A 14,483-nucleotide genomic window follows, 5' to 3' on the forward strand; every position below is an offset into this window, starting at 1 on the left:
ATTTGGATGAAGAGGTCCGAGAGTTGGACCAGTGCTGCTGGGTCAGCCACCGGGTGGGTCGTGTGAGCAGAGGTGTATGATGTTGCTGATCGCTGAGGATGTGTCTTCACAACAAGTTACATGTCTTTAACACTACTGATTATTTGCAGGAGGTTTATATCAGTTTTATCATCATCAGTTTTGTTCTTTTTTTTGTTTTGTTTTTATTTTTAAACAGATGAGAGAAAGCTCTATTGCAAAAGCATTTTTTGATCAAATGTAGTTCAGATCCCCTGTGCTTAGTGAGCTGACTTGGTCCTACTTATTTAGTGTTTGATGGATAAAAAAATTTTATTTTCTTGCCCACTTCAACTTTCCTTTTATTTATTTTTTATTTATTAATTTTTTAGGTTGAGAGTACTGGTTCATGTGTTTACATTAGCAGCAGCCATTTTTCTTTGAATGAATATGCATAAAGGAAATAGTCCCTGATTGCAGGCAGGGTGCAGTTGAGATGATAGGAAAGCTGTGCTTCAAGACTCTTTTGCCTGTTTTATTAAAGAAAAATAAAACATGCTCATCTCTCAGTGCAGAATGAGTCTGCAAAGATTCACTAATCACTTTGCTAACCCTGCAGAAAATTAAGTTTTTCCTTTGGGTTTTTCTCGGTCACATATCAGTAGATCTCTTATTCTCCTGTCAACATCAACAGCATCGGCAGGTTCTGCCAAATTAATTGGTTGCTTGACTTAGGACAGTATGAGCACATGCTTGATTATGCATGATGCAAGAAGCAGGCTGTGAGCTTTAGAGTTGGAGGTGGGGTAATTGTTTTGAACTCTCCATCAGCCTCTCACCTGCTAAAAATAAACCAACAGCTTTACCATGGCAGAGTTAAAATAGTCCAGAAATGTTACAGTTTGCTATGAGCTCTTTGAACTAACGGCGGCAATGTTTGGCCTTGCTATCGAGAATGTGTTAAACAGCATGTCACTTTCTTTCTAAGAGAACTGTGTACTTTCTGTGTTTGCTGTCTCCTCTCTCTACAGTTGCTCTGCAGCTTCCAGAGGGTCTGCAGATGTTTGCCTGCACCATCGCTGACATAATTGAGAGGTAAGATGAAGAAAGAAGGTGGTTTCATATTTTACACATTGTTTTAGAGCATGTGAGTGAGCTGCAGGTGCACAAGTCAAGCCAGCAGCATATGCACTTTAACTGACATGACCACTTGGTACTCATTAGAAGAGCAAGGGTTTTATCTTAGTTCCCTGCCTTTGACTCAATCAGGGATTCAGCAGAAAATGAGATACGATTAAGCTGGTTTTGGACAGAGCAGATATCACTAACTCCCTTTGCTCACAGTTGGAGGAAGGAAGACACATTATTCGTATTAATTACATCCAATTTCAGTCTGCATGTACCCTTATGCACACCCCAGCACTCAATTACATGGAAACCACTTTATTTTTTTATCCTACAGCAAAGAATATTTCAGATTTAAAGGTTTGCCAAGGGTAGTAATTTGCCTTTTAAACTGTGGGCTGAGCTGCACTGTGCTAAATTTCTTCTTGAGGGCTTTGTAAATAAAAAGACATTTCATGAGACACTTTTTTGAGGGTTACTATTAAGTAGAAAAAAAGAAAAAAAATCTTTGTTTTCCCTCCTTTACAACTGTCTTTGTAGTCTCATTTCACCTTCAGTTGGCCTGTTTGTCAGGAGCACTGCCCACAATGTGATTTTCCAAAGAAAATAGCTGCCATCATTAAACACCCGGAGAGGATTAGTTTCTGTGTTTAGTCAATAGAAACTTGATTATGAGATGGACAAGATGAAGAATAGAGTGCGGCAAGCTGGCATCAACTCTTCAGCCTGAGTGGATATTTTATTTCATACAGGAAGCTTAGATCACATCAGTTTCATTGTATTATTTTCTTCCTAAGTACATGTGCTATATATTAATATGCCTATATACAGTTATTTAGCATATGAATAGAAAATCTTTAGTGTCACTGTGTTGGAATTTTTCTTTCTAACTTTACCTCTTTATCTTCTTTTCTTACACCATCATTTTGTTCATCAGCAGTACTACACTTTGAGGCTTCTACTGCTTTATCTCTAAATCAGTTTAAAGCTATTCCTACTATTTTTTTTTATCACAAAAAGATGGAAGTTTTAGGTTCTGGCCTTATCAGTCCTGCTGTTATCAGATGGAGACCTGCCACTGTGTGCTGCATAACTTTAAACCACACCAGCTGTGCTGTCTGTCCACATCTATACATGTGTATCTTTGAATTGTCAATCATGGAGTCAACTAAATCTTCTCCATCTCTTCTAATGAGAGCAATTAACTGACACTAATTGCTTTCTGACTGTCTTCTTGCCTCATCTTCTATCACTCGCCTCTTGGCATTTTTCACCCTCTCATCACAATCCACACAATATCTCTCCCAAAATGCGATAGAAATTATGTTTCTCTCAGCTTCTACTAATCAAGCCGGATTCATAGTGGCACGGTGTCTGCGTAAGGTCGGTTATTGCGTCACTGCTGTAGCCTCCACGTGGGTCTGCAGAGGCTTGACTCATCCCTCTTCCAGACCTGATGTGCACCCCTGCCACGCAGCACAGTTACATAGATGTACTCCCTTGTGATTGGTTAGTTTGTGATTATGTTTTTACAGATTTCTAAATCTTCTCCTTGAAGTTGTGCTGGGACCACATTTTTTTTAAAACATCACACAATGGACCAAGCTGATGGGAGACCGACTGAAGAGATTAGGAAATATGCATGCAATACTGCATCACCACACTTGTTCTAAAACAGGAAATGCCTGCCAGAACTGAAGTTAGACATCGAAAGAATTCTGAGCGGTGAAGTTTACAATATGATTCCGGCCCTACTGCCACCTTCAGATATGGAGGAAAACTGCAATACCATGCCGTAACCCTATGCTCTAGTGTGCGAGGACATTTTACCAGCGTCAGCTACGCAGGCACTACTGTGAGCAGACGGTAAAGCTGTCACAATTACCACATCAACTATAAATACTTAATAAATAATTATAACAATTATAACATCAAGTATAAATTTAGCTTTAATTTTTTTTGCCAATGTCTATGTACCGAAAGACTAATTTGGGAGATATTGTGAAATAGGGCTGGGCAATATGAACTAAATCTTAAATCTCAATATTTTTTTTACCTGAATCACGATATACGATATATATCTCAATATATTTTTTTGTCAATTAACCAAAGAGACATTTCTTTATTTACAGCCTTCAGTGTTAAATATACTTTTATTAAGGATCAGCAGCACATGTGCATTAAAACAGCTGACTGAAATAGAGTACCTCTATAATGAATTAAATGCTCCTAAAACAAAATAAATTAAAAATACTTTTTAATAACATAACAAAAATACAGCTGTGCAAAATGCAAAAGAAAAGATGTTTTTAACTCAAAACAAGCTATGTTGATATAAATGATATTCCCTCCTTTTATATTGCGCCTGATAAAATCTTGATATATTTGAAAATCTCGATATATTGCCCAGCCCCATTGTAAAATGGCATTTGCTCTTATCTGTGCAATGCTGTGACCAGAATATTAAAATTCGGTCAGTAACACAAACGGATCTTGTATACGATGTCCTGCAGCCTAAGCAAGTTATAGCAAAACTGTCAAATGTCTGACATAATAGAATTTTTTTTGCCTTTGCAAGTTTTCAACTGTTTCTTTACCAACTTTATTATAACCAGATTAGTGTTTTATATTCCAGTGTGTATCATCAGTTATTAAAAGCAGTTCCGGCTGCATCACCTAAGTACAGACTGCAAATGCAGTCTTTAGCCTTGATTAAAGCATTATTTTTTCTAAACCTAAGCACAATTCAGTTGACAGCCACATCACATCTGCCCTTTAGCGAGGGATCATGATCATTACTGCAATATCTTCTCCTGATCCTGAACCTGATGTGGGCTTGACATTGCAACACACTAAAGACATACAAGATCTTTCCTTGTGTCTACCGTTACTTCATATTGTAATTTCATAGATAGTAGCTTTAAAGTCAAGAGTCTTGATTAAAATCTCAGCATTGTAAACGAAATTAGACGGATCCCTCAAAGGATTAACCCACAGGTGAACAATCCCTGCTTCTATTCTAGGAGCTTAATTTAAATGTAAGTGCTCTGTTGAGAAGCCTTGGAAGATGACAAAATGCAAATGTAAATGTCAGTTACACTATGTCATGTAAAACTTAACAAAGATCATAAGATGGACAATGAGATGTGCTGTATTTACATCAGATTTAACAGTTGGAACCTTTCTGAGCAATACTGTGATAACTTAAGCAAATGTTGCATTGATCTAAATCCAGTAAATGGGCATGCCCTTCCTATTGGCATCAAACACTGGATTGGAGAGTGACATTAGGAAAAATGTTAGGATGTTGGCACATCCGAAAGCTGACCTTACATCACCCAACATCGGTTTAGGGTTACTAGAGGTCCCTGGAATTGGACGGCCTATACCATCACCACTAGGACCCTGGTACACAGGAGACAGGGCTGACGTCCATATTAAAATGAGGATGAAGAGACTAAGCTGCCCTCAGAATAAGGAGCTTCAATGGGATGGACCGCTAAGTCTTAATGAGGACAAGCTGCTCTGAATTATCGTCATGCTGCAGTTAATGCACTTTGGCCAAAATGCACACACTTTGCATTTGTGCACTTTTATAGTCAACTTTAGACATGAGTTCATATACAGCATTTTTTTTTTCTTTTCCTTTCATGACCTAGCTCTTTTGCTTTCCATTTTTACACTAATAACCAGGTAAATGTTACTTAGATTTATGTGTTTACAGTGACACAGCAGCTACGTTTGATTCACAGATCAAGACTTAAAAGTGACTACAATACAAACACCACATTACTCACTTCAAAGTCATAAACAGTTGTTAATTAAAACAACAGGACAGTCAGTAAAGAGATAATATTATGCTCATTTGTAGGTTCCCAGTTTTATTTAGGGTGTTTCATATAATGGGCTGCAATGCTTCTATAGCCAAAAATGTCCTCAAATTCCATTTTGGTACAGTGCAACCTTTTAACCTTTATCTGAAATCCTTTACTTTAGCTCTGTCTTCTTCATTTTAAGACAATGCTAAACTACACACATAGAGATAGTTAATCAGCCAGTCAGAGTCATGCCTTCAACAGTGTTGTCACTTCAAGTTGGAAAGGGTAGACAGAAATCTGTATACTGGTGAGAATTTTTTGTCTCCTTCCCCTCAAAATGTTAATATTTCAGCTATTAAAGATGCTTTAATCAGCCAGCATTGATCTGGATTGTCACAAACATGGTTGCTGCACTTGCTGTTGTCACTTTTTAAGGTCACAAGTTTACCTGAAGCATAATTTTCCAGAGATAAGGATGCAATTGATCCATTTTACCAGTGTAACATCTAATTCAGAGTACACACTCCTGCTGCGTTGTTAGTTCCCACAATCCTGCCAGAAGTAATAAACAATTTCTCTTGAAAATCATGCATGCAGGAATTGGGATCCACCACTGGCTGTAAGATAGTGAAAAGGCTTCCCAATTGTAGTCTGCAGTGTTTGTCTCTGGGGTCTGTAATTGGGATATATTATAGCAGCGCAATGAAGATATGTATGCGGTGGGAAAGAAGTCCACCTATTTTGATTTTGCGGTTATTACAGTTTTATTGTCCAAAGCACATAACTCCACACATTAAGGTTTAACAACTTTAACAAAGAAATATGATGATTTTCAAAGCATTAATTAAAAGTAACACTTTTTAAGTGCAGTATTCAGCCTTATGTGATGTTCTTAATTATCAGAATATCATTCCACAGCAAGTTGAGTGTCCGTTTTTGTTTGTTTGTTTGTTTTTCCCCTTCGTAAGACAAAAATGTTTGCTTGCTCCTAAACAAGGGCTAACATGCATTATTAACCCACACTGGTTACCTCAACACAAATTGTATAAGCAGGGATTGACATACATGTACCCATCTGATATGTGGGCTGTCTGGTAAGATCCAGCATTCACTGCTCTACCTTCTTATACAGTAACAAATTATTGTGTCCTGTTACTTCAGATTTAAAATGTTATACATTTAAACTTTTAATCTTAACCCCTTAGTCGTATTTGTACTCTGATCGTTGTGAAAGGGAGTATAACCACTAATTCAAGTTAGTATTTGTGAGTTTATGAACATTAAACATTTAGTATTAAATTTAAAAAGTACAACAGCTTTTTTTTTTTAAGTAAATCTTGAATGTTTTTGACAAAAAATAGTTCAGGATATATCATTATTTACAATCATGTTTTGCAGGACAGTGTTACATTATGATAGCTGCCCAGTTGACAAGTTAAAACATATTTTTTCTCATAATTGAGGTACCCTTGCCACCTCAAAGTTAAGTCTGTTTATTACAGTGCTAGCCTTCCTTTATCTGATTCTCTTTGTGCCAAATTATGTCATTCTGTCCCCTGCATGGTTGACATTGTCACATGAATTCAAAGACCTATAAAGTCAGCTCTCACGGGCAAACAAGAGAAAAGAAGCTTTCCAAACAAAGCAAAGAATTTCAAGGAGACAGGTAGTGATGTATGTGCTGTCACTGCACCATATGTTTTATTACCTTTGAAGGTTTGCCTCCTGTCTCATTCTAGGTTTGAAGGATACTTTTATGAACTTGGTGCAGTATTTACTGCTGCCTCTTTTCTGTCAGTAGTGGGATACAAACAGCCAAGCATCAACATGATGGAGTTTAACTTAATTTGACCTCTTGGTTTTAGGTATTTAATAAACTTGGTAAGCACAGAAAGTCAAAGGGCTTCTGCTGGAAAAAAAAGGAGTCAGAGAAAGAGGAGGTGACATGCAGCAAAGGGGCCCTCATATGAGTATTTAGCTACAACAAAGCTACAAATTTTTCTTACAAAACTTCTGCTCTTGGATATTTTTTCCTCTCTCTTGGGTTGCTGAAAGAGTCTGTCAAATCTCCTCCAGCCAATAGAATACAAGATAATTTGAGCAAATAGTCCTCACCTTCTTCAGGGTGCTCTTGTGTCACTTGACACAGTGACTCCACACTCTTAGCCCAGCTTTTGTTTAAAAATAAAATTTTTAACTTTTCAAAACTCAATATAGCTGGATCGCAAAGGCTCATGGGAGATGCAGATTCAGTTGAATTTTAACCTTTATTTGAATGCTGTGCTATAAATTTTATGTGCTTTAATTCCTTTATGTTAACAACTAGACAATGTTATAAAGTTCTGCCCTCTTTGAATTTTAAACTTGGCACCATGAATGAAAAGGACAGTACAGGAAAAGAAACCCACCACCATCGACTAAATTTGTACATTGTATCATGAGTAATAAAATGATAGTTACTGACACAATCCATTGACCTCATTTCAGTACTGCTGATTGTGGTTCTGGACCTGCAAGTTGATGTGAATCATCATCAACAGTTTATTGTTAAGGTTTTATCTTAGTTTGACTCAATCAGGGATTCAGCAGAAAATGAGATACGATTACGCTGGTTTTGGACAGAGCAGATATCACAACTCCCTTTGCTCACAGTTGGAGGAAGGAAGACACATTATTCGTATTAATTACATCCCATTTCAGTCTGCATGTACCCTTATGCACACCCCAGCACTCAGTTACATGGAAACCACTTTATTTTTTTTATCCTACAGCAAAGAATGTTTCAGTTTCAAAGGTTTGCCAAGGGTAGTAATTTTAGATGTATGTCAAATGTCAGTTAAAGAACTACAATTAAAGAACAGTATGAGTAAAACTCATGTAAGAGAGTTAAACTAGAGGCTTTAAAGGAATTTAGATAAGTGAACTAATGGGTTTTAAATTCTAATGGTTGCCAATGTTGATACAACTTGACATGTTTCAGCATTTGTAAAAACTAGAATGGTTTAAGGCAGGGGTAGCCAACGTTGGTCCTCGAGGGCCCCAATCCGGCAGGTTTTCCAGATTTCAGTGCTCCAACACTCTGACTTAAACTAACGAGTCATTGTGGAGATCCTTATAGGCTGTTGGATCCATTTAATTTGACTCAAGTGTGCTGGAGCACGGAAATCTGGAAAACCTGCTGGATTGGGGCCCTCGAGGACCAACGTTGGCTAACCCTGGTTTAAGGCAACGGGTTTCCACAAAAATTTCTAGTAAGCTCAACTAATTCGGGATTAGAGTGCAGGTAAATTAACTTTTTTATTTATTTATTCATTTTTAAATCAATGTAATCTGCTGGGCTATAGATATTACTGGCAGCCTGCAGACCGCCAGTTGCATACCACTGCTTTATGTGCTTTCACAAAGTCATCTTAGTTGAGGCAGTAGCCAATCACATAGCTCTACCAGAGGCCCAATGAGTTATAATATTACTGACATACAAGTGTCTTCTTTAAAAGTAAAGTGGAAAAGCATAAAATGATTATAATAAGCAATAAAACAAACAAAACAAAAAAAAAAACTAAAAAGAAAAAAATCTGTTAACTAGTTTGAAGCCACTGTGTGAAGTATTGTGTGAAGTAAAACAAGCGCACCCTGAAGAAGGTGAGTTTCTCGATTTATCTCAGTTTCTATTGGCTGGAGGAGGTTTGACAGACAGTTCTTTCTGTATATAAGTATATAAGTTTTGAGAGACCAGAGAATGTGCCTGAGAGTGAGGGGAAAGAGACCAAGTGTGAGGGCAAAATTTTGAAAGGAAAAACAATATATGTGAAAGCAAGAGGGACTTTCTGAGAGGGAGATCAGAGTTTTGAGAGAGAGCGCGATGATATTTGAGAAACCAGAAATCTTGCTCTCAAAACAAACAATTACGCTCTTGATTAAAGATAGGCAAATACTCGCATAATTAGCAACTGTGCTGTTCCAGTCTGATGCTTCTATTAAAGGTACAAACTCCGACAGAAACAGATGTAAACCTTTCCTGCTTCCAACACTGGATTTTGGTTGGGAGAGACTGGGGCGGGGACATGACTCCCCCTGGCCCAAAGCTGAAGCTGGCTTTGGGTTTAACCTCCTTCACTTTACAAAGTAGTAATAAAGCAGACATTAGACTCAGCTGCAACCAGAGGACCTGTGGTTTTATTTTGATGATGTATTTATCATGGGGAGCTCATACTAATCAACTAATCGTGCACATCTTTAATTATTGGATATGCACCCAGTGATGGGAAGTGGAAAATCCTGAAGGCACTAACTAAACTTTACCTCCATTTGTATGTGAAACAGAACTTTATATTTCAGTTAAATATAAATCTAAAATTTCCAATGAGAAATAATATCAAGTCAGGTTTATTTGTAAAGCACATTTAAAAAACGGTCTCAGTTGACCACAGTGCTGTACAAAACAAAAACAAATAAAATCCCTGTTAGCAAATAAATTAGGGCTGTCAAATGATTAAAATTTTTAATCAGATTAATCACAGCTTTCAAATCAGTTATGATTCATTTTCATTCACGACTATGCCTGAAATTTGTCCGTTTTTACTGTATTGTATCAACAGAAAGAGCTAATGCTACAAATATTTTGTGTTAACTGACCTTCCCTTGGGTAAACGTCAGATATCGAATGGTCAGTAAATGCAGCATGTAATGTACTTCTATATGTTGTTCTAAATCATTTCTACCATGTTTTAGATCATAATGCAGAATTCACATATCATTATCTCACCAACCATCTCCATGGTGATAATACAAGATACAAGTTTATCTTCACTTTTTGCATTAGATGATCACTTGAGTTGTAATAATCAGTTAAATATTTAATAAAATCGGGACCTAAAAAATAAAAAGGATCCATTTTTGCCTCCCTTTTCCTGGTCAATGCCCCTACCCGGCCCCCCATCAGAACTTTTCTAGGCTCGCCCCTGCATAGCTGAAATATAAACCCTGTCTAACACCAGCCAAGTACTGTGTTTGAGAAGAGTTTTGCCAAAAACAATACTTCAGGGTAAATATGTGATGGTGTGAACCATGAACAGCTAGTTTCCTCCTCGGCTGAACCATAAACAAACGCAACAAGAGAGAAAAGCCGATCAACTGATCACAAGAGCCGCCATGATTCACAGAACAACATGAAAGGAGAGGGGGGAAGCAGCTGCTTCACAAACAGAGATGACCTGAGAAATGCTAGAGCAGACACGTTGGTGCAAAACACAGGATACGTTTAAAAAAGAAAGCGGGAAAAGTGTGGGTGCGGCTCATCTTTTCCATCTTGCCTCTCCACGCCGTCATAACTGAGAAATCATGGATGTATGGGGCTTGTCATGCTGCACATTCGTTAATTGCGTTAAAAATATCAACGCAGTTAATTACATAAATTAATTAACACCATTAATGCATTATGTTTCACAGCGCTAAATAAAAAAATATATATATATCTAATAAACAAAATAAAAGCGTAAACCAGCACTATAAAAAGTATATTACATTAAAACAATGGTTGTAATTGTTTAGAAGTAACTATACAACACACACACACACACACACACACACACACACGCACAAACACATAGGGTGAAGAAGCTGAAAGGACAGTATATGGTTCCCTTTGTTCCGCACACTCATTCTACTGTTTAGCTGATAAGACTGTTGTAGCTTCAAAATACATGCTGGAGAAACAGTTGCATTGCTAATGTAAAAATGAAGTCCCATATGGCCAGGTCATTTGTGAAGTTCTATTATTATTATTACTTATACTTTTGTTGTTTTGATTCATAGTTGTCTTAAAGGTCTGTAAGTTAAGAAAAATAAGACTACAATATGAAATATTGGCAACAGCAACAGTAGTATTTTAGAACATCAAATGTACAAGATTAAACAAATATACAATGCTTTAAATGTTTCGGGAAAAAAGATTGGTTAAATATAAAAAGAAAGACAGTAGAACAGAAAGAGGTTAACCAGTTAATGAGTAATGTCTTGATGAAAGGTTTGACATTCACAAATAAATGTCCCACTTTATCTGCCAGCAAAAAATGTCAGGTGTTCAGATAATGCAAATGAAAAGCCCACATTTCTGATGAATATAGAATTGGAGTAGGATGACTGCTTTCCCAAAAATAGCTTTATAAATAATGATAGAACAGTAACTGATCCTACGCATTAGGAGAGATGGCCAACCAGCCGCAATATTTAGTTAAAAGCAGTGAGTCATGGATCTGCAATTTGTGACAGCAACAAAGCAACAATAATAGATGGTGCTTAACATCCAGAGAAACTGCGATGATGTCACAGCAATACTGTATAACTGCTATGAATTGTATTATGGCCTCCAGAAGATCTATCAATATACTTCTGTCAAATTTACAACCAAAGCTTTTCTTACCATTAGGCAGCCCTCTTAGCAGTAGTTTAATGGAAACTAAGGTTCCTATGATGATTTGCAGTAATAAAATTTGTTCCTGCATTATAAATACAGATATTATCAAGTATTGCTGCACATATGAATCACATGCATGGGATCTTCGGTCAAATCTTAAGAAAAAAACAAAAAACACATGAAAACTTTGAAAACCCTGAAGTAAGTTTAAAATACACTCAATTTAGTTATTCTTCAACATGTTTAAATCATCATTTTTCTTATACAAAAAATAAATAGCTATACATCACATATATATATATATCTATATATATATATATATATATATATAGATATATATATAAATTTAGCACTTAATCTTGGTTTAAAAAAAAGAAAAGGTCTGTGGAGATTCTCATGATGCTGAAGATTTTTTTCTGCTCCACCACCATTAGATTTACTTTTGTTAAGCATTTAGCATTGGCCTTTGGCAGTTTAAGGTTTAGGTTTAGGGATCCCTGAACTTTTCATCTATTCCTATCATCAGACAGGTGCGATTGGCAGGCTTTTTGTCATATAGGTGTTTGGTACTATAGTTCAAGGACTGTTGAGTAAATGTGAAACCATGACTTACAACACTGAAAGAACAAGAGCTAATTTCAGCCATATCTAACTGGTTTGCGAAGCTGGTGTGGAGAAGCTTGTTTCTGAGATGGCTTTAGATAAGCTGTTTGGAAGTTGCAAGGGTAAAAGGGAAATTTTATAAAAATGTTATGGAAGATATTCACTTGTTTATCTACTGACTTACAGCTTCTGTTTTTGGTCTCTATCCATCATGTACTGTCTTGTACTGCCAACATAGATCCTAAATAGTTCAAGTAGTTGCTGTGTCAAATGCTGTGTTGGTAAATCCAGGTTCAGTATGCACATGCTGCCCCCAGACATCTCTTGGTCCAAGCTGTCTACATCTATCAGGATAGATCCCAATCTGCATGGCAGATTGAATCATTTCTGTGGGAGCAGCAGCAGCCACAGCCTACAGCCTCCCAGGGTAAATGTCAACTCTACCATTAGGACAGCCTTGTAGGAGCCTTCACCGCCTTCTTTTCCACACATCGTCACAGTCTTCACGGCGCCCACTGCACAGCTGAGCATTAGCAACAGATCTGGCCTAAGTCAGTGATGCACGTGCGCCATTATGTTTGAGTGTGGATATGTCTGTGTTTAACTAAAAAGTACTCCATGATAGTGTGTCTGCACAAACTCTCACATGTCTTTACTTTATGGGTATTTTGGATCTTCATTTGTGAGATATTCATGCAGGAGCTCCAGGATCGTTGAGCTGTATGCTGTCTAAATGGCTCTCCTGCCAGCTGTAGTTTTACTGCCCACTTGAAACTTTGATGGAGCAGCATTTAAGTGACCACTGGCAAACCTGGTAGAAATGTCAGCATCAGTACATTTCCTAGAAAGAAATACACAGACCTAACCTGAAGGAAATGATTTGGGAGGGTTGTATGTAGAAGGGAGTATTTTTCCTAAGTATTTTCTAAGTATTTAGTTGTAATCGGCATTTACATATCTGTTTTTCTTACATTGTTACAGTGTTTGTCACATGAATCAGCTGGATATATGTCCCTCCTCCTTCCCTTCCCAGACAAAAACATGGAGGACCACCAAAATACCCACCTGTTTCACTTTTGTGAAATGTAATCACATTATGCCCATGTGGACTGGAAATCCGGATAGGTGCTGACACTGTGTAATATCACATCTTGGAAGATAACACCTCTGAAATTGCCCTAGCTGTCATGAGAAGTACATTTGATTTCCTCTAGATATAGAAAAAGAAAAAGAAAGGTCACTTTGGATGTTACTTTTACGAGAATAGAAAATCCGCATTAAAGTGTAACTATAGCCCCTACTTTTTGCGTAACTCCACCCACTGACAAATTTAAAAAAGGCCTGAAACTGCAAGGGTTGGGAGGTTTGGGGTGATCAGGGAGTGGAGGGTGGGTGGGTCGGGATACACAGACAGAAATGATTGACAAACAGCAGCTCAGCTCACGGGCATGATGTAAAGCAATATTTACAAAGCACCTACGCCACAGAGCGGTCTTTGAGGTGGAAGATTTTTCCCTTCCTCAATCTCCTCAGCTACTCAGTAGATTGGGGTTGCTTAGATGGCATATTTGAGCAAATAAAATTGCAAGGAAAATGTATGAGATTATAAATTTAAGTTATTCTTAAAGGGAAAATGGAGATTTGCTGTGTAGTTTCTCTCACACTCATGAATTCTTCAGTTTAAATCGAGCCCAGTTGTATGGCTAAAAAAAACGTGGGCACATTAATGACATTAATAATTGTAATTATCATAACAACATAAACCTATGCTTCCGTTTATGTGTCATATTTTCATCATAGTTTGCTACTGCAATTTAGATATGTGCATCTAATTATATGGGCTCAAAATATAAAGAGTTTTCTCCTTTTTTAAAAAGCAATGAACAGGAGGTATGATAATGAGAAACAGTTTATCATTAAGAGAACGTGAATATGAGATCATATATATATATATATATATATATATATATATATATATATATATATATATATATATATATATATATATACATATACATATATATATACATATACATATATATATAAAACATAAACAAAGAACAACAGTCATGTTACCCTGCATTCACAATAACACAAAAAAACTAAGAGGTAGGCATCAGCTCAGAAAAATTCTGACAAGGAGCATGAAAAGAGGAGAAAGGAGTCAAAAACTTCAGAATAAAGAGAAAGGACAGAGATTGTGAAATGGCTTGAGGGAACTGAGCGACAGATGATGGAGGGAAGTCTTAAGGGGAAACGAATGGGGTTTAGATGGATGTGACCTCATAAATGCTACAAGGAAAGGTTCTTATAATAGTTATTTTTCAGAGTTGACTTTTACATCAAGAGAATTGTTAGTAGAAAAAGCAGGTAATGCAGTACTTTTTTGTCTGAACTGAAATGTATGAAAGCAGCATTTAAGTTTTGTCCTGTGAGATTCTGGTGTGTAAATAGTATATTCTCAGTTGTAACTTTAGCATAAAGGATGCACATAAAAAACTCAAAAACTGATGTATAATCATGTT

General features: G+C 36.9%; 1 protein-coding gene across 1 annotated transcript in view; it reads left to right on the forward strand.

Moving 5' to 3' along the window:
- The window catches only part of dph1 (diphthamide biosynthesis 1), a 74,310-nt gene that overhangs the window by 13,095 nt on the left and 46,732 nt on the right, over positions 1-14,483 (forward strand). The window contains exon 3 of the mRNA XM_041995337.1: positions 1,029-1,092. Within this exon, the coding sequence (XP_041851271.1) occupies positions 1,029-1,092 (64 nt within the window). The remainder of the gene's footprint in view (positions 1-1,028; positions 1,093-14,483) is intronic.

Source organism: Melanotaenia boesemani, chromosome 9, assembly GCF_017639745.1.
Source record: "Melanotaenia boesemani isolate fMelBoe1 chromosome 9, fMelBoe1.pri, whole genome shotgun sequence".
Classification (NCBI taxonomy): domain Eukaryota; kingdom Metazoa; phylum Chordata; class Actinopteri; order Atheriniformes; family Melanotaeniidae; genus Melanotaenia; species Melanotaenia boesemani.